Source organism: Bos indicus x Bos taurus, chromosome 10 (assembly GCF_003369695.1).
Source record: "Bos indicus x Bos taurus breed Angus x Brahman F1 hybrid chromosome 10, Bos_hybrid_MaternalHap_v2.0, whole genome shotgun sequence".
In the NCBI taxonomy this organism is placed as follows: domain Eukaryota; kingdom Metazoa; phylum Chordata; class Mammalia; order Artiodactyla; family Bovidae; genus Bos; species Bos indicus x Bos taurus.
Genome location: NC_040085.1, coordinates 605,246 through 627,040, shown reverse-complemented (window position 1 = coordinate 627,040; position 21,795 = coordinate 605,246). Strand labels below are relative to the sequence as shown.

The 21,795-nt window shown below is 36.4% G+C and overlaps 1 protein-coding gene across 4 annotated transcripts in view; it reads left to right on the top strand.

The window, feature by feature from the left end:
• Window positions 1-21,795, top strand: part of COL4A3BP (collagen type IV alpha 3 binding protein) — a 131,506-nt gene that overhangs the window by 67,105 nt on the left and 42,606 nt on the right. For all 4 annotated transcript variants that reach the window (XM_027552902.1, XM_027552901.1, XM_027552899.1 and 1 more), the window contains 3 exons: window positions 3,538-3,621; window positions 8,138-8,295; window positions 13,318-13,410. In XM_027552902.1, coding sequence (XP_027408703.1) covers window positions 3,538-3,621; window positions 8,138-8,295; window positions 13,318-13,410 — 335 coding nt within the window. The remainder of the gene's footprint in view (window positions 1-3,537; window positions 3,622-8,137; window positions 8,296-13,317; window positions 13,411-21,795) is intronic.

The window sequence follows — 21,795 nt, the reverse complement described above, 5'->3', positions numbered from 1 at the left end:
ATAGCAACCTACTCCAGTATTCTTGACTTCAGAACCCCATAAAAGAGGAGTTTGGTGGGCTACAGTCCATAGGGTTGCAGAGTCAGACAGGACTGAAGCAACTTAACACACGCACAAAAATAAGATACATATTCATATTGAAAATAAAGGTTCTGATCTTATTTTTCTATTCATTATTAGTTTGATGACTTGAAATAAATCACTTATCAATTTCTGCATATCTCTTTCCTCTGTAACATGGATGTTGTTACACAAGCACGATTGTGAGATTTAAATTAGAATATGTATGTTAACACCATGCTTAGTAGCAAAAAATCAATAATAGCTGCTGTTATTAATATGGTTAATTTGGATAATTGCAGGGATAATGAAAGCAGGAATGTATAAGATCCAAAGATGGAATTTAGCATAATAGATAATGGGTGTTAGTGAGGGTGAGACTGGTCTGATAGGGATGGGAGATTTGTATTAGGACAGTGTTTCAAACCATGCCAGACATCCGTTAAAGGTGCTTCAGTATGGACAAGGAGTCCTTGATTGGGAAGGGAAGGGGGAAGGCCACGTTTTTACCTGGAGAAGCTTTTGTTTTCATCAGTTTTATATGTTGATTATTTGCTTTAAAAAAAAAAAAGGTTGAAAATTTCTGCTCGATAGTACTAGGCTACTGAATGGTTAGGGAGATGAAAGGAAATCTTTAGTAACCCAAGGTAGATGCTGAGGAGATGAAAGAAGTGCAAAAATTTTGGTATTGAAGACCAGTTAATCATAGTAGTATTGAGCCAAGGTCAGGATCTTATCTGAGGATGACTAATGACTTAAAGTCAGAGCAGCTTTGTGGTAGTTAATTTCTTAAAGTCAAAGTGAAGTCACTCAGTCATGTCCGACTTTCGCGACCCCACAGACTGTAGCCTACCAGGCTTCTCCGTCCATGGGATTTTCCAAGCAAGAGTACTGGAGTGGCTTGCCATTTCCTTCTTCAGGGGATCTTCCTGACCCAGGAATCGAACCCGGGTCTCCCGCATAGCATGCAGATGCTTTACCCTCTGAGCCACTGTTGCATAGAATTGACCTTATTTGCAAATTATTGATGAGAAGCCAGAGATCCACAGAATCTGGAAATTTGATTAATCTTGAAACTAAAGTATTTGCAGAAGCTACAGTATGGATTTTGAAGTCTGTAGGAATAATGATGGGCGTGGAAAAGAAAAATGTTAGTTGGATACTGATAGCAGTTAGCTGCTGATAAAATAGTAGGTGTTAATATAAATAGATAATGGCAGCTTGTGGTTTGAAAATTATTATAAATAAGTACGAATTTTCAGGTAATAAAAAAAAGAAAGAGCCCAGTAATTAGAAAATGGTAATACTGAATAAAGCTATTTTCCATTTAGTCAGGGAGGGAATAAGAAATAGGAATAGGCTTTGCTTCCATTAGAGAGAGAGTTAAAATAGATGAAATGTTCCTTGTAGACCCAAATTGCTCCTGACGTAAGATGATATAGACAAGAAGTAAGACATTAGTTTAATGTGAAGATTTCTCTTGTAGAAAAGGAGTTCAGCAAAAGATAATATTAGGTTGCTATAAACGTAATTGTGATTTCAGACCATGAATTTTAAATCATTATTGTTGTTCAGTTGCCAGGTCGTGTCTGACTCTTTGCAGCCCCATGGACTACAGCACGACTAGACTCAAACACATCTTTATTAATCAAAATAAGAATCATTACAATTAACACATTTTTGCCAATGAGAAATAAATTTGTTTATTCCTGCAGCATAAAAGTCCGTGCTTTGGGTTCAGTGAACTCTTGGAAAGCATTTTCTCTATCTTGTTAGTTGTGGAAGTATTTTCCCTGCAAAAAGTTGTCTAGATGCTTGAAGAAGTGATAGTCAGTTGGTGAGAACTCAGGTAAATATGGTGGTTGAGGCAAAACTTTGTAGCTCAATTTGTTCAACTTTGGAAGCGTGGGCTGTGCAAGATACAGTCGGGCGTTGTCATGGAGAAGAATCGGGCCCTTTTTGTTGACCAGTGCCAGCTGCCAGCATTGCAGTTTTCAGTGCATCTGATCAATTTGTTGAGCATACTTCTCAGATACAGTGGTTTTGCCAGGATTCGGAAAGCTGTAGTGGATCAGACCAGTTACAGACCATCGAACAGTGACCATGGCCTTTTTTTGGTGCATGTTTGGCTTTGGAAAGTGCTTTGGAGCTTCTTCTTGGTCCAGCACTGAGCTGGTCGTCATTGCTTGTCCTGTACAATGCACTGTTCATCACATGTCACAGTCTGATCAAGAAATAGTTTGTTGCTGCTGCCTAGATTAAGAGAAGACAACACTAAAATGATGATTTTTTTTTTATTTCCAGTCAGCTCATGAGGCACCACTTATCAAGCTTTTTCACCTTTTCTAATTTGCTTCAAATGCTGAATGACCATAGAATGGTTGATGTTGATTCATCAGCAGCTTCTCGTGAAGTTGTAAGAGGATCATTTTCGATGATGGCTGTCACTTGTCATCGTCAGCTTCGATGGCCGGCCTCTAGGCTACTCATCCTCAAGGCTCTTGTCTCCTTTGCAAAACTTCTTGAACCCCCATTGCACTGTATGTTTGTTAGCGGTTCCTGGGCCAAATTCATTGTTGATGTTGTGAGTTGTCTCCACTGCTTTACGAACCATTTTGAACTCAAATGAGAAAATGCTCAAATTTGCTTTTTGTCTAGTATCATTTCCATATAAAATAAATATAAAGTAAACAAGTAATCATTAGCCAAAAAAAGCAAGAAATGTGCATTAAAATGGTATATAACATAACCACATTTATTTAGAATGTATTCTAATATCAAACGGCAAATTTCAATAATGCAAAAGCTGCGGTTACTTTTTGCTCCAACCTAAAACTGAAGAAGCCATTCAAAAATAGAGACTAAGGTTGGTGGCTGAGGTTTAGAAATTGATGTTAAGAAGCAGAATACATAGTGCAGAGGATTCGTATGTTAGGCAGTGTAAAAGGAGAGTATTGTATAGAAGAAAGAGGTATGTTGAAGAACACAGGGGATCCTGTATTTCCTGGAATTGGATAAGTTAAAAGGAATATCCAGGCACAGACATACTGGGATGAATTAAAATCAGTATCAGAACTGTAAGTCATTATATTTTCCCTGTGTATACTGGAGGCAAGATAAAGTATCTTATTTATGTATTGATAGCATTACCATCCTCTTCAGTCTTTGTAGGTCTCTGGTAGAATTAGAAAATCTCCCCAAGGTAAGGAAAAAGAGATAGGAAGACTTAAAGGACAGAATAATTTATATCTCAGTACTATCCCTTACAAAAATGAGGATGGATATGGTTTTTATAATGTATTTAAAGACATTTCACAGCATACTTATTGGACATCCATTGATGAGCACTGGAAATACAAAGATGAATAAGATCGTGTAGTCATGGAATCCAGAGATATTTAATCAGTTGAACATAAGAATAAACTGGTTAATTTCTGTGTGCTTTCATCCTGATATTCTTAAATATATTTTATTTAGTGGTAGAAGATGATGAAGATGACTTTCCTACGACACGTTCTGATGGAGACTTCTTGCATAATACCAATGGCAATAAGGAAAAGGGTAAGTAGTGAAGTTTTCCCCCTCAGGGTATTTGGAAAAAATATACTTTCTAAAGTGTCAAAGTAACTAACTATTTAACAGGAATAATTATTTAATGGAGTAATTGGAAAAAGTCTTTTTTAAGTTGGAACATGAACGTTTCTTCTAGGAAAAGACATGGAGGTAAAATACAGTCTGACGTTAAATAATGTGACAGCTTATCTGATAAATATTTCATTCTAAATTTTAGACATTGGCCAGTTATTTCAGTAGTGTTTGATAGAATCAGTTTCTAGTACTGAAAAAGTATTTCTTAGGAAAGATTGTAATGGAACTTGAATGTTTCTTTAATGCCTATGTCTGTCTTTAGTGTTCTTTTCTCTTTCCACTTGATAAACTGGTGTTGCGATGTATTTAATCAGTGTTACTAAAGGAAGATTATTGAAATAGCTGCTTTCATAGCACAGTTGTTCATAAACTCAGGAACAAAGTGGTTTATTTCATTTATCAGTTAATAACGAGTTACTTTCTGGATGGAACTCCTAATTGTTCACTAGAAATCTGTGTTTTTAACAACACAGATGAACATGGAAGGCATTCACGAAGTTGCTCAGTCGTGTCCGACTCTTCGTGACCCCATGGACTGTAGCCCACCAGGCTCCTCCACCCGTGGAATTCTCTAGGCAAGAATACTGGAGTGGGTTGCCATTTCCTTCTCCAGGGGATCTTCCCAACCCAGTGATTGAACCCAGGTCTCCCGCATTGCAGGCAGATGCTTTACCGTCTGAGCCACCAGGGAATCGCATTGGAGGGCAATGGAGGGCATTATGCTAAGAAATAAACCGAAGACAAATAACACATGGTATCACATATATGTGGTATCTGTTGGGAGAAGTTAGGTTGTAACAGAAACCTGTGACACTCATAGTCAGTGCTTTCTTTTAATATATTCTAAGAAAAAGCTGACATGGATTCGTAAAACTTTTTTTTAAGTTGCAAATAAGCCTTTGTGAGAAAAATAAGTTAATCTAATTATGTTTATTTTTGCTGAAGTTTTGAAAGAATATGAAGTAAAATCTGTGGCCATGGCATATTTTCAAATTGTTTTTCAGTTGCTTAGTCCTGTCTGACTCTTTGTGACCCCATATATTGCAACATGTCAGGCTTCCCTGTCCTTCATTATCTCCTGGAGTTTGTTCAGATTCATGTCCATTGAGTCAGGGAGCCTATCTAACTATTTTGTCCTCTTGCGCTCGTCTCCTTTTGCCTTCAATCTTTCCCAGCATCAGCTCTTTTCCAGTGAGTCAGCTCTTTGCATCAGGTGGACAAAGTATTGGAGCTTCAGCTTCAGTATCAATCCTTCCAGTGAATATTCAGGATTGACTTCCTCTAGAATTGACTAGTTTGATCTCCTTTCAGTCCAAAGGACTCTCAAGAGTCTTCTCTAGCACCGTAGTTCAAAACATCAATTCTGTGCTCAGCCTTCTTTATGGTCTAACTCTCACATCCATACATGATGACTATTGGAAAAACCATAGCTTTGACTATATGGACTTTTGTCAGTAAAATAACGTCTCTGCTTTTTAATACACTGTCTAGGTTTGTCGTTGCTTTTCTTCCAAGGGTCAGGTGTCTTTTAATTTCGTGGCTGTAGTTACCATCTGCAATGATTTTGGAGCCCAAGAAAATAAAGTCTGTCACTGTTTTCATTGTTTCCCCATCTATTTGCCATGAAGTGATGGGATCAAATGCCATGATTTTAGTTTTCTGAATGTTGAGTTTTAAGCCAGCTTTTTCACTCTCCTCTTTCATCTTCATCAAGAGGCTCTTTAGTTCCTCTTTGCTTTCTTCCATAAAGGTGGTGTCTTCTGCTATCTGAGGTTATTGATATTCCTCCCAGAAATCTTGATTCCAGCTTGTGCTTCATCCAGCCCGGCATTTTGCATGATGTACTCTGCATATAAGTTAAATAAGCAGAGTGACAATATACAGCCTTAATGTACTCTTTACCCAATTTGAAACCAGTCCGTTGTTCCTTGTCCAGTCCTAAGTGTTGCTTCTTGACCTGCATAAAGATTTCTCAGGAAACAGGTAAGGTGGTCTGGTATTCCCATCTCTTGAAGAATTTTCTGTACTTTGTTGTGATCCACACAGTCAAAGGCTTTAGAGTAGTCAATGAAACAAAAGTAAATGTTCTTCTGGAATTCAAGGAAAGATATATACAACAGTGGAATAGAATTGAGAGTCCAGAAGGAAACCTTATTTCATATAAAATAAATACGATCTTTTATAAGAGTGAATACAAGAAAAAGAAAATAGGTTTTTAAATAGCTTTATTGAGATGTAATCAACATACCATACACTGTATATATATTTAAAGTGTACAGTTTGGTTAGTTTTAATATTATCATGATGCTATTGCCACTGTCAAGACTGTCCTTCAAAAGTTCCCTGCCTCCATCCCTTTTGTCTTCCCTTTTCTCCACCTCTCAACCAACCGCAACCCTTCTTTCACTGTAGATTAGTCTGCATTTTCTAGAATCTAATGAATTCAACTTTTCTTGCCTGATCTCTTTCTTAGTTTGAAATTTCTCGTTGTTACACATATCATTATTCAGTGTCTTCATTGCTGAGTAGTATTCCCTTGTACAGATGACATGACAGGTTTCTTCAGTCCATTTGTCTGTTGGTGGAAATTTGCATTGTTTATGGTTTGGAGCTATTATAAATAATGTTCCTGTTAACATTCAAACAGTTTTTTTTTATGGATATATATTTTATTTCTTTGGAGAGATGGAATGGTTGACTCATATGGTAGGTATATATTTAACTTTTTAAAAACCTTCCAAACTACTTTTCACCAGTCATATTTGAGAGCTCAAGTTCCTCCATATCCCCACTGACTCTTGATGTGGTCAGTCTTTTAAAATTTTAGTCTTCTAATAGGTATATAGTGATATCTCACTGTAGTTTTAATTTGCTTTTTCCTAGTTAACTATAAATGTTGAGCATCTTTTTATCTGCTTATTTGCTGTTCATATTTCTTCTTTGGTGAAATGTGTATTCAGATCTTTTGTTCAATTTTCAATTAGATTATATTTTCCTATTGAGATTACTGTGTATTGTATTGATATATTAATATACTGAGATATCTATATTAATATTAATATATATATGGATAGATAGATAAAGGATATGTCCTTTATCATATGTATTCTGTGCAGAGATTTTTTTTTCCAGTCTGTGGCTTGTTTCATTATTCTTTAAAAAAATTTTTTTATGGATATTATATATATTTGAGGTGTGAGACTTCCCGGGTAGCTCATTGGTAAAGAATCCACCTGCCAAGCAGGAGGTGTGAGTTCAGTCCTTAGGTCAGGAAGATCCCCTGGAAAAGGAAATGGCAACCCACTTCAGTATTCTGGCTTGGGAAATGCCATGGACAGTAGAGCCTGGTGGGCTGCAGTCCTTGGGATCGAAGTGCGTCGGACACAACTGAGCAACTAAACAACAGCAACATATTTAAGGTGTTCAGTATAGTGATTTGGTGTATATGATTATGGTGAAATGATTACTGCGGTCAAGTTCATTAACATATTTCCTCAGTTACCATTATTTTATTATTAACTATAGATTAGCTCTCTAGACTTACTTATCCCACAACTGCAACTCTCATTCTTTTAACAGTGCCTTCAAGAGTAGAAATTTTAAAGTTGGATGGTTTAGTTTGTCAGTTTATTTTTTGGATTGTGGCTTTGCTGTCATATCTACATTATGAGTTTTTAAAGTTGGAAGTATTATTTCATTTATAAGAATTCTATTGAAATGGTTTCTTATAACTACAGTGCCCTGGGACTTCCCTGACTGTCCAGTGATTAAGACACCACGCTTCCAATGCAGGGGGTTGTGGGTTCGAACCCTAGTCAGGGAACTAAGATTGCACATACTGCACGTGGTGGCCCAAAAATAAATGAATAAAGCTGAAAGATATTATGCTGTCTTATTTGCATCTTATGAGTTTTTTTTTTAAGATTGTTCATTTAATTCAAAGACTAACTTAAAATTATAATATAACATAACCATTTTTATGTATGCATTGGTCCCAGAATTATATTCAGACATTTACTTAAGTTTTTTTTGTTATGTTATTCATTTCAGCAGTTTCTCCTCAGATTTTTCTTTTAAATTCCTGGTTTCTCAAAATATAAGATAGTTCTTGCCATAATTAGGTCTCACTCTAGGCTATCTGTTATTATTAAATTATTACTTCTCTTACCACTTATTCACTGGGTACAGCATAGCAAATAGATTTCAAGAAACAGAATTCAGAGAAAAGGACTTGGGAGTACATATGTTGTCCCAGGCTTCTTTGCTTGTAGAGATGGATGGAAATTTTTAAGTGTTGGCCAACAGGAAGGCAACTCTATTTTGAAAGTTCTGCTCTTATAGTTTCCTAAAAAATATCTAATTGTAAGTTGTAGTGAGGAATGATTTCTTTGTTATAAAGATTTATAGTGAATAATTTTTTTTTTTTCAGTATTTCCACATGTAACACCAAAAGGAATTAATGGTATAGACTTTAAAGGTGAGGCGATAACTTTTAAAGCAACTACTGCCGGAATCCTTGCTACACTTTCTCATTGTATTGAGCTGATGGTAAAACGTGAGGACAGCTGGCAAAAGAGAATGGACAAGGTAAGATTCTCTTTTTACTTTTTAAAAAATAATCAGATTTTGTTTATATACCAATCAAACATTTAAACCTAACTAACTTCTTAGGGAAAGATCGTTTGGATTGTTAGAAGTAGCAGGTGGTACTAATCCTCTAAAACTTTAGAACATCTTAAATTCATTTTTCTAATGAGATTCACTGGTTATGTATTTGGTTATTGTATGATACGCATTCGTCATTGGATTTTAACATAAAAGTTTTTCTAGTGATAATAGTAATGCTTTGAAATAGAAGTATGAACCATTTAACATTTCCTAGCTTTATTGTCTAACACATGAAAGTATACCTAAGTTCTATGAACTACTTGGTATATATAAAAAAATACCAATTTATAAAGTTAAATATTAACTTACTGCATTCATGGCCGTGTATATTTTCCAGCATCACTGGTGTCACTTAGCACACATTTTGTTGTTCATTGAACATTTGCTTTATGTTCACCTTTCCTCTGCTAAGTCACTTCAGTCGTGTCTGACTCTGTTCGACCCCATAGACGGCAGCCCACCAGGCTCCCCTGTCCCTGGGATTCTCCAGGCAAGAACACTGGAGTGGGTTGCCATTTCCTTCTCCAGTGCATGATAGTGAAAAGTGAAAGTGAAGTCGCTCAGACATGTCCGACTCCTAGCGACCCCACGGACTGCAGCCTACCAGGCTCCTCCATCCATGGGATTTTCCAGGCAAGAGTACTGGAGTGGGGTGCCATTGCCTTCTCCACCTTTGTTTAAACTGCAGCACTGATAATAATGTTATAATATGAATCTTTAGTTATAAGTGTGAAGTAGAATTTGGCTCAGTGAATTTGTTTAGTAGGAAAACTTTTGTTTATAATTTAACATCATAAAAATGTTAGAACCAAAGTATATCTTAGAGAATTTAGTTCTAGTGCAGTGCCATCATTTTATAGAAGCAGCTGAGGTCCAGAGGCTTGTCTAGAGGTATTAAGTAGCAGAATTAGAAGAATTTTACTCTTCTGTATTTCATCTCTGGATATTAGGGCAGGTGTCAGTCAGAATCTTATCACCCGTTAGTGAGTCATATTGCTTGCAGTATTTGGAGGTCTTAGCAATTTGAGCAGAACACTAAGGAAAGCAGTGTCATCACGGATGTAATAGCAGAATGGCTATAGATTTAATGGCACTTGATGTTTACAAAAGGTTCCCATGTTCTCAGGTGCAAGTGAAAGTAAGCCAGGTTGATTGACTATATGTTTTCTTTTAAAACCAAGCAGTGAAAAAATCCATTTAAGGTACATATGTATACTTCATTATTATTCTGGAGTCAAACTGTTAGACCATCAGCGATTTCAATTGTGGATCATAGTGAATTTTTAGAGGAGTCACACACAAAAAAGTATGAGGAAACAGGATAACCCCTTAAATTCACTAGACTACTGGTTCAAGAGAATCTTTCAACTTGTCTGGATTAGCTTATTCAAAACTTTTTTGGTAGCTTTCTCTTAAGTGCCCCCCCACACCGGCCCCCCATCTACTAATCCTTCCCTAGAGGGTCACCATCTCTAGTCATGTGCTCTAATGACACTGCCTAAAAAAATCCATTAAGTATAACACATGGCTTCCCCATCTTTTTGGCAATCAGATTTCTTATTTGAAAAGGGACATGGATTTGCAGTTGTCTTCAATATTGGTAATCTTACCCATGCTCTTTCTTTACTGGGTAGCACCAAGTAGACTGTATCAAAGAACCTGTGAAAAACAACACTTTTTTTGGTACCATATTTAACCAAATAACAGCACAAAATATGGTAGTATTAATTGAAATCTGCAAACAATTGTAATTTATAGTGCTCTTACAAGTTTCATTCACCTTTTCCACCATCACGTTTTTTCTTAAGGTTGATATAGGATCCCAGTTACATTTTACAGGAAATGTAAATGCATGTGTGCATATAAAGTATATGCATATATATTTAGTGTGTGTATGTATATATATGTATGCACATGTATGTACATATATACTCATATATATATATACACACACACTCTGTAAAGATTAGGAAATTCTTGAATAGAGAGAGTTGTTTATCAAGAAACATATCCTTGGCTCAGCTGGTAAAGAATCTGCCTGCAATGTGGGAGACCTGGATTCAATGCCTGGGTTGGGAAAATCCCCTGGAGAAGGGAAAGGCTACCCACTCCAGTATTCTGACCTGGAGAATTCCATAGACTGTATAGTCCATGGGGTCACAAAGAGTTGAACACGAGTGAGCTACTTTCACTTCACTTAGGTAATTGATATAACTGGGAAGCAAAGTACAATGATAACAATATGGTTTAAATGAATTTGTGTTTTTTTCAAGAAGTATTTGTATGCTTGTGTGCTAAACTGTAAACTAGAAATGAGGAAACAGTAATGAACAGGAAGTCATTCTTGAAGGATCTTAAAATCTAATGAGAGTAATTAAATACGTGATAGTTGATAAAATAATAGCTATTTAATAGCTATATACTTTTTATGTAGATTTCTAATATATGTTTATCTAGTAATATATAGTAGATATGTATAATATATATGTAAATCTCTATAGTCTCTAATTTTATGTTTAATAGCTCTTATCTAACATTATATCCATTGTTCTTACAGTTAAATAATTTAAAATTAATGTTCGTCAGTGGTGATGATTTTTCTCAGTTACCTGTATAAATAATTCCTTCTCTTATAGAAGTATACTTAATTTTTAGCCAGTTATGTCCAAGAATTCTAAGATTAAGTAATTTTAGTTGTTAACAATATTAGTAAGAGAAAACCTATTCATCAAAGATGTTAGCTTATATTAATAGATTCACAGGTGTGTAATTGCACGTTTATTCACTTGCCTAGAAGTCTTTTTAGTGTTATTGCTGTTCTGTGTGTTTTTGTTTTGTTCATTTTTTAAAATTAAGGTTTAATATATATACAGTGAAGTGTACCACTCTTAAATGTACTCCTAGATGAGTTTTATACATATGTATACTCCCCTGTAACCACTACTCAAATCAAAATGTAGAACTTTTATAACCCCCCAGGTTTTTCATGCCTCTTCCTACTCCATACCATACCACTGCCTCAAGAAGTAACCACAGTTTTAACTTATTAATATATCCTTATAGATTAGTTTTGCCTGTTCTTGGACAGCTTGTAAATGGAATCATACAAAATATACTCTGTGTCTGGCTACCCCCTCCCCAATACTGATTGTGAAGTTCCTTCATCTTGTAACTTTTAGTGATAATTTGTCGTTTTGTTATATAGTATTATTACTGTATACTGTTCATTGTATGATGCATTTTCATTCTATGACTTTACTGTGTTTTTTCCTTTTTCCTGCTGATGGACATTTTTTAATTTTGACTCTTGTGAATAAAGCTGCTGTGAGCATTGTTATGTGTATTTTTGGTGGATATATGCACTGTTTTCATTTGGGCATATACCAAACAGTAGAATTATCAGTTCATGAGGTATATACTTAGCTTTAGGTCTACAGAGGTAGACAGTTTTCCAAAGTAGTTATATCAGTTTATAGTCCCACCAGCAAGTAAGTGAGAATTCTAATTGCTTTTCACCCTTGACAGCACTTGGTATTGTCTTTTTTTTGTGAGTGATTTTTTATATTTTGATTTTAGCCATTCTGATGGTTCTGTAGTCCTCTCTTCACTTCAGTACACAAAAATCAGTTTGTAGGCCTAGTATACTAATTCATTGATTTGCACCAGCTTAATTCAGATAGGGTTTTTAGAAGTGGGTGAGCTCTGTGAGTTCTGTTTGGACTTTAATCCTTAAATATTTGAGGTGAAGGAATAAAGGTGTTAGGGAGAAGGCAATGGCACCCCACTCTAGTACTCTTGCCTGGAAAATCCTATGGACGGAGGAGCCTGGTAGGCTGCAGTCCATGGGGTCTCTAAGAGTCGGATACAACTGAGCGACTTCACTTTGACTTTTCACTTTCATGCACTGGAGAAGGAAATGGCAACCCACTCCAGTGTTCTTGCCTAGAGAATCCCAGGGACAGGGGAGCCTGGTGGGCTGCCGTCTATGGGGTCGCACAGAGTCGGACACAACTGAAGTGACTTAGCAGCTTAGCAAGCTCTGTGTGAGTTCTGTTTGGACTTTAATCCTTAAATGTTTGAGGTGAAGGAATAAAGGTATTAGGTTCTTTATATTAATAATAATTCTGTTAGGCTTTAATATCAGATTTGACCCATTGCAATCCATTGTTCTAAAAAAGAAAGTTTGAGGTTGGTGCCAAGGCCAGCCTTCTAAAATTTTGTCCTTGGATCTTATAGCAGATTCTGAGAGCTATAGACCTTATCTATAAAAGCAGAAGGTTAAAGTAGAAATCTAAGCTCTTTTTCAGCTCTAAAATAATTTAATCCAGCAGTTGGAAAGTATAAGAAACATCTCTTAGAATATCTTTTTTGTAGTGATTGGTTTTACCAATTATTGAGTTATTTTCTTCCTGGCATCCATTACTTGCTTTTTTTTCTCTATAACAAAATAAATTTAGCTCCTACTGGGGAAAACAGACACATGAATATATATTATAGATGTTTCTCTGATGCTAATTTATCTCTTTTTTTTTTGACATGTAGACACTTTGGTAGTTACTTAATCCATTTAAATATGTAACATACCTAGTGTGTGTGGGTTAGGTGCTCAGTTGTGAACAACTCTCTGCAACCCCATGGACTATAGCCCACCAGGTTCCTCTGTCCATGGAATTTTCCAGGCAAGTATACTGGAGTGAGTTGCCATTTCCTTCTCTCAACCTATGGTAGCTTGTATGTGATATATGGCCCAGAAAAACAGTGTTTTCTGGAACAGAAGAATACTCATTTTTTTCTTTCTTTCTTTTTTTTTTTTTTTGAGCGGAAGATAAATTCTTACTGCAGTAAGAATTATTTTTTTGGCCAAATTATAAAATTTTGGTGAAATGTAAAAAAAATCCCATATCACATGATAAATTCTTCGTCTGGTTTTATTTTTTAAAGGAAACTGAGAAGAGAAGAAGAGTGGAGGAAGCATACAAAAATGCCATGACAGAACTTAAGAAAAAATCCCACTTTGGAGGACCAGATTATGAGGTATGAAATTATAGTTTTGGTCTTAGAAACACGTAGAAAAAAATAATAAATATTTATGTCACAAAAGTGATTTTTATATTATGCTTTTGTAACCTTTAAATATTTTGAATATTTTATAATATATGCTAGGCTTACCCTGAAAAGATTTTTTTCCTACAAAACTTTAAATAAAGAGCCTTAAAGGGCTCATTACTAGGCCTGTCTGCTTTATAGGACAAGTTTTTGTCTCGCCTGTGAGGGTTATACTTATTGATATTACCTTGTAACTCCTTCTTTTTTTTTAAATTTTATTATTTGAAATCAATAGATGCATTATTTTTTTGCTTGCACTATAAAGCATGTGGGATCTTAGTTCCCTGACCAGGGATTGAACCTGTGCTCTCTGCATTGGGACTGCAGAGTCTTGACCACTGGACCTCCAAGGAAGTCCCTAATTGTTTTTTTGTTTTTGTTTTTTTAAATAAAAGCAACCTACAGAGGAAAACTCCAAGAACTTGACTGGTGAAAGATTTTAGTCTGTGCTGTATACTGTGAGGTCTTATCCATAGCAGAGCATGAACTGTTCTAATTGCCTCACCTTTATGTTTGAAAAATGTCTGAAATCAGTTTCTTTCCCCATTTTGTTATTTGTTAAGCAGTTAGTAGAATCTGCCTCTCCATATACACACACATATAGGAGTACAAGGAGTATCATTGACATGGAAGTAGAATGTTTAAAAAAAAGACATTAGATTGTATTTAAGAAAATAGAAGAAAAATTCCTTGCCGTTATTATTCTAGAAAGGAAAAAAAGACCTGCTATTGATAATATTTTTTATGTTGGGACTGATTTCCAGCTGTGAAAATCTGTAGTATGAAGACTTGAGCGATAATATTTTTAAATTAATAAACTGTTATTTTGTTCCTTCTAGAATGTATAAAAATTACATAGTCAGCTATTGTCTTGGATTTTAAAGTCTAGATTACTGAAATATTAGCTGTTAAAACAAAAATTTTAACTTTTACTCTGAAGCTGAGCAGGTTGATTTGCTATTTTAGGTTTGTTTGCGGGGGAACTATGAGCCTTTAAAACTTACCCTATTTTTTTCATATTGCAAACATGCATTTGCATATCCAGTCACATCAGTTGGTTCATGTATGTGATGTACATTGCCATGTGTGTGTACATCCTCTACAAGTGGCTGTGCTTTTGTATACTCTATAGTAGTATGTATTATTTGTGTGAAAAGTATTATAAACTTATTACAGTGCAGTACTGTATAGCCCATTGTGTCAGTTGGGTACCTGAGCTAACAATTTGAACAAATTGAACTTAGGAATGCACTCTCCAAATGGAACTTGTTTGTACGACTGTATGATTTCATATTTGTCTCCCCTTTTGTTATTTCAGAGGAGAGAGAAGGAGGGTCCTTGTGATAGGTTTATGTTCATTAAAGAAATTGCTTTATTGATGTGATTTAGGCTTTCTGTTAAAAATGTTCATCGTTTATTTGCATTTCTTCTTTAGTGGCTCTCTTATACACATCCCTTGACATTTTTATTGTTAGAATTTGGGTGTTTTTCCTCTCTTGATTTAGAAGATGGACAGGATTGACTTCATTTCTCAATTTTCTTCTTTTTAATAGTTGAAAAAAAATCTTATTAGTTTTGCCATGTCAAATTTTGTGCTTTCTTGTATTTAACTCACAGTCTTGATACAGTTATCTTTATGTTTTTTTCATGTTTTAAAAAGTGTTCTTTTTTTGGCCTAAAGATGTAAACTGAGGTAGTCTCAAATTAACAGAAATTGAGTTTATTTGGGAATAGCAGAGATTATGATTTGGTAAATCTATGCCAAATAGAAAGTTACAGGCAGTTTTGTAGAGGCTGTCGGGCAAGCTGTATTTTATGGGCAAGGAATGCAGACAAGGGAAGTCCAGCCAGAGTCCAAGCAGTAAATTCATTAGCTTGAAGATGGGGAGAGATACTTGGCAGATGGTCATTGGTCTGGAGATAAGGCTCTGTGTTCTGTTGATCTGGCATTTACGGAAATCATTCTCTTAGTTAAGTTCCATTCTTTAGGTAGAGGTATGAGATTCCCATTTCACATCCTCAGATTCCATTTTAGATTGAAATCCTTTCACACTGTACTGCAAATAATTATCTATATTTTCTGTTCTTTTTTTTAATGATCTCTTCTAAATATATTAACACATCTGATTTTTTTAAAATTATGATGTAATGGAGGAATCTGTAATTTTATATTCCAGTTGGAATTGTTGACTAAACCATCTTTTTCCCACCTAGTTGAAATGCACCTCCCCTCTTTCTCTTTTAATAGTTAAGGAGACTTCAGTTTTTTTCTCATCAATTCTCTGTTGATGAAAAATTAAGAAAGAAATGGAAATTTTTATTGGAGCCAAATTGAGGATTATATCCCAGGAACAGCATCTCAGACAGCTCTGAGAACTGTTCCATCCATTAGAAGTGTTTTTGAGACAGAAGGCTCTACATCAAATCAGATGATGTAATACTGACAGTTTACACAGCTCTCTTCTGCAAGTCTAAACTGGTAGGTAACATGACTCACTCCAAGATCAAGAAGGAAGGTTATCTTTTAAGGAGTTGATGCTAGGAGAACATTGTGTTTTAGGATTGGGCAGGTGTTTTTGTCAATGGGGAAAATTTGGTCATGATGCAAGATGCAGATAATACAGTATACAGTAGCCGGGAAAGGAGGCCAAAGAGCAGAGAAAAAGTTTTTTTTTCAACATTTAATTTTTTTCTCGTCTTGCCATAAAATATTAATTTTATTTCACAATTTCCCTCTTTTGATCTTTAATCTTTTGATAGAAAGCATTAGGCAATCAAATATTTGGTCCCTTGATGCCAGGGTTCTTGCTCACCTGCCCTTGATCATCATGTCTCTCAGCGCTGGGTCCAAATAGCTGAGTTCTCTTTTGGCAGAGGGAATTATACTAGCAGAATGTTCAAGTACTGAGAGCTGATTCCAGGTTGTCCAATATGATTTAACCCAAATTTCCTCACATGTGCATTATGTATGCCCATTATTTTATAGAGCACTATATAGACATGATCTACAAATTCAGGTTGTTTAGACATCATTGTTTTACTATTAGCAGGTGATACACAGAATGGAAGGCAAGAAACTATCACTTTGTAACTCCACAAACTGTAATTTAAATTGTCAGGAGGACCAACATCATCATTAATAGAGATTTAAGCCAAGATCCTCCTAAACTGAACTCTTTTCCTAGTGTTTCCCCTGAACTGGGAAGAAGATTGTTCAAAGTGGAAATTTAGCTCTTCATGTGTCATGAAATGAGTTACCAAATATTGTGGCCAAATGGTCATACCATTGGATACCTGATAGAAACCAGTGTACTCACATTACAGATTAACAGAAGCTACCCATAAGGGATCTTAAGCCCAAGGCAAATGAACTATGTGTATTCCTAACCAACCTGGGAAAAACCAAGGTCATGAATTTGTTCTATAAATCCATTGGGTCCTTGTAGGAGCTACCCAGTATTCACCATCTAATGAAATGGGCTGTTTATGGCCAGATTCAGAATAGGCATCTTGGTCAGGTAAGAGCATCTCACTTAGGGATATTGGCGGTGATATTAGCTTGCATGGTGCTAGAGTTTCTTTAAAATAAAATGTCCAAGGGCCATCCAGTTAGAGCCTTGGAGAGGAGAAATCCAGCAGGACAACCTGGGCCATAGGTAATTGGCCCCAAACCCAGTGATTAGATTAATTCTAAACTTGCAAATATTGAGCCCAAGAAAGAAACTGAAACCAAAAAACTGACTCATTAGAAAAGACCCTGATGCTGGGAAAGATTGAAGGCGGGAGGAGAAGGGGACAACAGAGGATGAGATGGTTGGATGGCATCACCGACTCGATGGACATGAGTTTGAGCAAGCTCCCAGCATTGGTGATGGAGAGGGAAGCCTGGCGTTCTGCAGTCCATGGGGTTGCAAAGAGTTAGACTCGACTGAGTGACTGAACTAAAGAAAGAAATACATTTGATTCATAAGCAAAGATATGATTTCCCCCCACCCTACCAAAAAACGAGTGTAAGTAGTTGTCAAAGTTACCAGTATACAGACCTGGTGCAGCATCTTGGATTAGCTGTCTCCTTCAGATGGCTTCTTGTGCTGGTCTGGTAATACTGTTTTTAGTTGAAGTCAGGTGTCAGAAACAGGAGTTGCAGTTTATTCAGAAGAGGAGGCCTAATACAGTCCCTTCTAATGTGACTGAGTCCTTTATCTGAGACCTCTCCCAGTAGGAATAATCTCCTGGTTGCAGGTCATGGCACATCCGATCTTCATCCAAAATTAAATTACTGTGATAAGCTTCAGAAACATACTTTGAGTGCCCTTTTAATAACTAAACTTTACAATAATATGACAACAAGGAAACTATCTCAGAAAAGAATCTTAGACAGTAGTGAAGACCTCATTCAATAAAATTAGAATTTAATAACCACTTAAACATTATCTTTCTGTAAAATTACCATAATTTCTACCAAATACAACCACATTAAGACTAATTTGTTCACAAAATGTCTGATTAATTGACCACATAGACTCTTTAAATTGGCTCTGATGGAACTTCATAATGAATCTCAGTTGAACTTAAACTCTCTAGGCCAGGAAAGCCACACCAAAGGCATGTCATGGATTCTTCCTGTGATAAATGTAGATTTGGGTGCTGGGTTTAGGTGAATTTCTCTCTTCTCTGCTGCTAAGTCGCTTCAGTCATGTCCAACTCTGTGCGACCCCAGAGACGGCAGCCCACAAGGCTCCCCCGTCCCTGGAATTCTCCAGGCAAGAACACTGGAGTGGGTTGCCATTTCCTTCTCCAGTGCATGAAAGTGAAAAGTGAAAGTGAAATTGCTCAGTAGTGTCCGACTCTAGCGACCCCATGGACTGCAGCCTACCAGGCTCCTCCATCCATGCGATTTTCCAGGCAAAAGTACTGGAGGGGGTGCCATTGCCTTCTCCGCTCTCTTCTCTAGATTCCCTGAATACCTTGAGATTCCTGCATCTGTTAGTAGGTGGCCTTCCTTGTATACCTGGGTAAGCTAAAAATCTAAGAGTTTACAGATTCTGAAGGGATCAGATAGAGAGAAAAGATAAATGTTTTATTTCTATATTCAGAGGTATAGTAAGGGTTTCTTTATATCTGGAAAGCAGATTAAAAATGAATAGTATTTCAGACAAAAAAAAATTATAACCATACTCATAAGTTCATTCAGTCCTGCGAGACTAATCCTAGATCTTAATCTTCAGTTAGCAGTTTTATGAAACCATCCAGTTTTCCATCAGAAGTCTTTAATTTCTTACCCAGTTCAGTGGTATGATCTGAAAGTTATCAGAAACCTGTACTTGTAAAAAAGTTCTTTTTATGAATATTCTTGAAGATGAAGTATTTTTACCTAAACATTGGAGTAAAACAATAACTGTCCATAAATTACAAAAGCTTTGAAAAGTTAAAGACCTGATTCCAGTCCAATTGACAAACTTCATTACTGCTGTGACATAAAACAATTTAAGATAATTTCTAGAATTATTACTGATAACATGTTACCAGGACATTTTAGGAGTTCCATGTAATTTCTAGAATTTCTACAAAAGTAAGAGTTAGTTGCTCAGTCATAAACAACTCTTTGCAACCCCATAGACTATAGCCCATCAGACTCCCCATTGACTGTAGCCCACCAGTCTCCTCTGTCCATGGAACTTTCCAGGCAAGAATACTGGAATGGGTTGCCATTTCCTCCTCCAGGGGATCTTCCCAACCCAGGGATCAAACCTGCGTCTTATGCATTGCAGGCATATTCTTTACCGTTTGAGCCACCAGGGAAGCTAGACTTTCTAGTAATAACATTTACCCATTTAATAGGCCCTCAGAAGTTTTATCACCACTAAAATTTGACAATACTTGCCATGTAATTTAACATACCAAATAAGCCTAATAGTTAATTAATCTTTTCTCTGAGATGGAGAGAAAACAAATAATTTAACATATACCAGGGGCCCTTTGAAAAACTTCAACGTTAACTAAAGGTCCGGTGAACTTCATTTAGAAGTTGATCTTTGGAAATTTTGTCAAAAATACCAAAAACTTTCAAAAACCTGGTTAAATAGGTTCATAGGTCAGTGTCATTTAACCAGCACGACAGTAAAAGAGCTCAAAGGTTGTCGTAAATCACCAAAAGGCAAAGAAACTCACACTCTTACTAAAAGCAGCTCAGTATTTTAAGGAAACTGTCTTCTCAGAGAGAAAACTAAATTCAAGTTTCGTATACTTACCTTTAAAAATCACTTTCTTAATTCAGTCTTATCTTAGCCATTCCCAACCATGTACAAAACTCTTTTCTCAGTATTCCTTTTCCTCAACCCTTTAACGGCTTTCTGTATCCGTATTATTTTTTCCGTTATTTCCATTCAGAAACAACCAGCTAGCTCTAAGACAAAACTATCCCGTCTTCCCCTTTTAAAAAAAGCCTTTCCATTCCTCATACTTTTTATTCATGTATTTAAAATTTTTTATTTATGTATTTATTTGGCTGCACCAGGTCTTAGTTGGGGCACATGTAATCTTTAGTTGTGGCATGTGAACTCTTAGGTGCAGCATCTGGGATCCAGTTCCCTGGCCAGGGATCGCACCTGGGTCCCCTGCATTGGGAGTGTGGATTCTTAGGCACTGAACCACCCCTGAAGTCCCTCTCATCGTCTTTTAGTGAAAACATGCTTCCCATCTTCCTTGCATACTAAAATGTTTCCTGCCGGGGTCCAGCCCCGGTGGATCCAGGGAATTCGAAGCGGGGATGGCGTCGGCGAGGATCAGGAAACAACTGCTTAATTAAACTTTAATTAAGGATATAAAGAGTAATAGAATGAGGATAGCTCAGTGAGGAAATTCAGTGGAGAAAAGAGGCTGAAATAAGGATAGCTCAGTGAGGAAATTCAGTGGAGAAAAGAGGCTGAATAATTCAGCCAGAAGGTAAGAGAAAGAACGACATGGTGACACCAAGTTTCGGTGAACAAGGCCCCGCACTTTATTTTCCAAAGTAGTTTTTATACCTTAAGTTATGCATAGAGGATAATGGGGGAAGGGGTAGAGTCATGCAGTAAGCCAGGCTTTCTTCCTGCAAACTTATCATATGCAAAAGTTTAGGTGATTTGCATCATCTTCTAGCCCGGAGGCCTTTTTCTCTAAAGGTGGTTATTCTAAAGTCAGGTGCCAGCCTCCAAAAAGCATTAGATAAAGTTGCATTCCTACAGAGCAAAGGTGTGGTGGGCTATAACAAGAAAAAGAATTAACTCAAGGGTCCCAGGTTACAAACATTAAAGCTACTACTTACACCAATTATATTAATCAATACACTGCCAGGGACACAGCAGATAAGGGATATGGAAACTTAGCAGCAAACATTGGCCCAACAAGTGAAAATCCCTTCACCAATACAATTTCTAATCAATCTTTTAACTGCTCAAAGGAATCTGTATTTAGACAGTTTAGAACATCTCCTGCCTCTCACAGTTGGGAGGTTCTGAACAGTCACACGTGGCCGGAAAAACCTATTCAGGCAGGCTAGAGGATTTCCAAAGGAGTTTGTAGGTTGAAACACTGTCACACCCAAGAATTATTAACTGGAGCTGTAAGCTAACTCTTTTTTCAGAGAGGTAGTGGGGGACAGCCCCCCGTAAAGTCAGAGGTGTAGGTGAAAGCACAAAGCAGAAAGTAGGCAGACTCTGGTGTTGGGGGTAGATTGCTCGAGAATTTCCAGGGAGACTCCTGAGGCTTGATCCCGCCTTTGCGTATGCCAAGCCTCCTTCCTCATGACCTTTGCCAGGGGCGGAGCTCGCTCCCCGCAGTTTCCCTTAATATTTTAGTAGCTTTAGTTATATATATTATAATTCTTAACCTTAAAACCTAGTTTCTAGTAAAAAGTAAGCACTTATAAACTGTGTTTTACATTATTCTTTAGATTGGCAAGTTTATAAATACTGTTTGTTCCTAGAAAACATTCACTTTCTTACAGAAAATGTCTTAATGCAGCATCATATTAATAATCCTCTAAGTACCTTTTAGAAGTTTCTCTGCAAAAGGAAACCTGTGTTCTGTAAATAATGTCCGAATATCTTACTTGGAAACAACTTGGGTATGCAGTGGATTCCATTTAAGTTAATTAAGCGCAACTCTAAAGTTCAAGTTACCAAAATCTAGGAGGAGTATTTTATATAGACATACCCAAAACATAAATTGTTCCTAAAGGGTTAAAAGTTTCATCATATTGTTATTTTTACTTGCTGAAAAATTTTCTAACAGGAACACTAAGATTTTATTTGATTTCTAGTAAATTTAAGT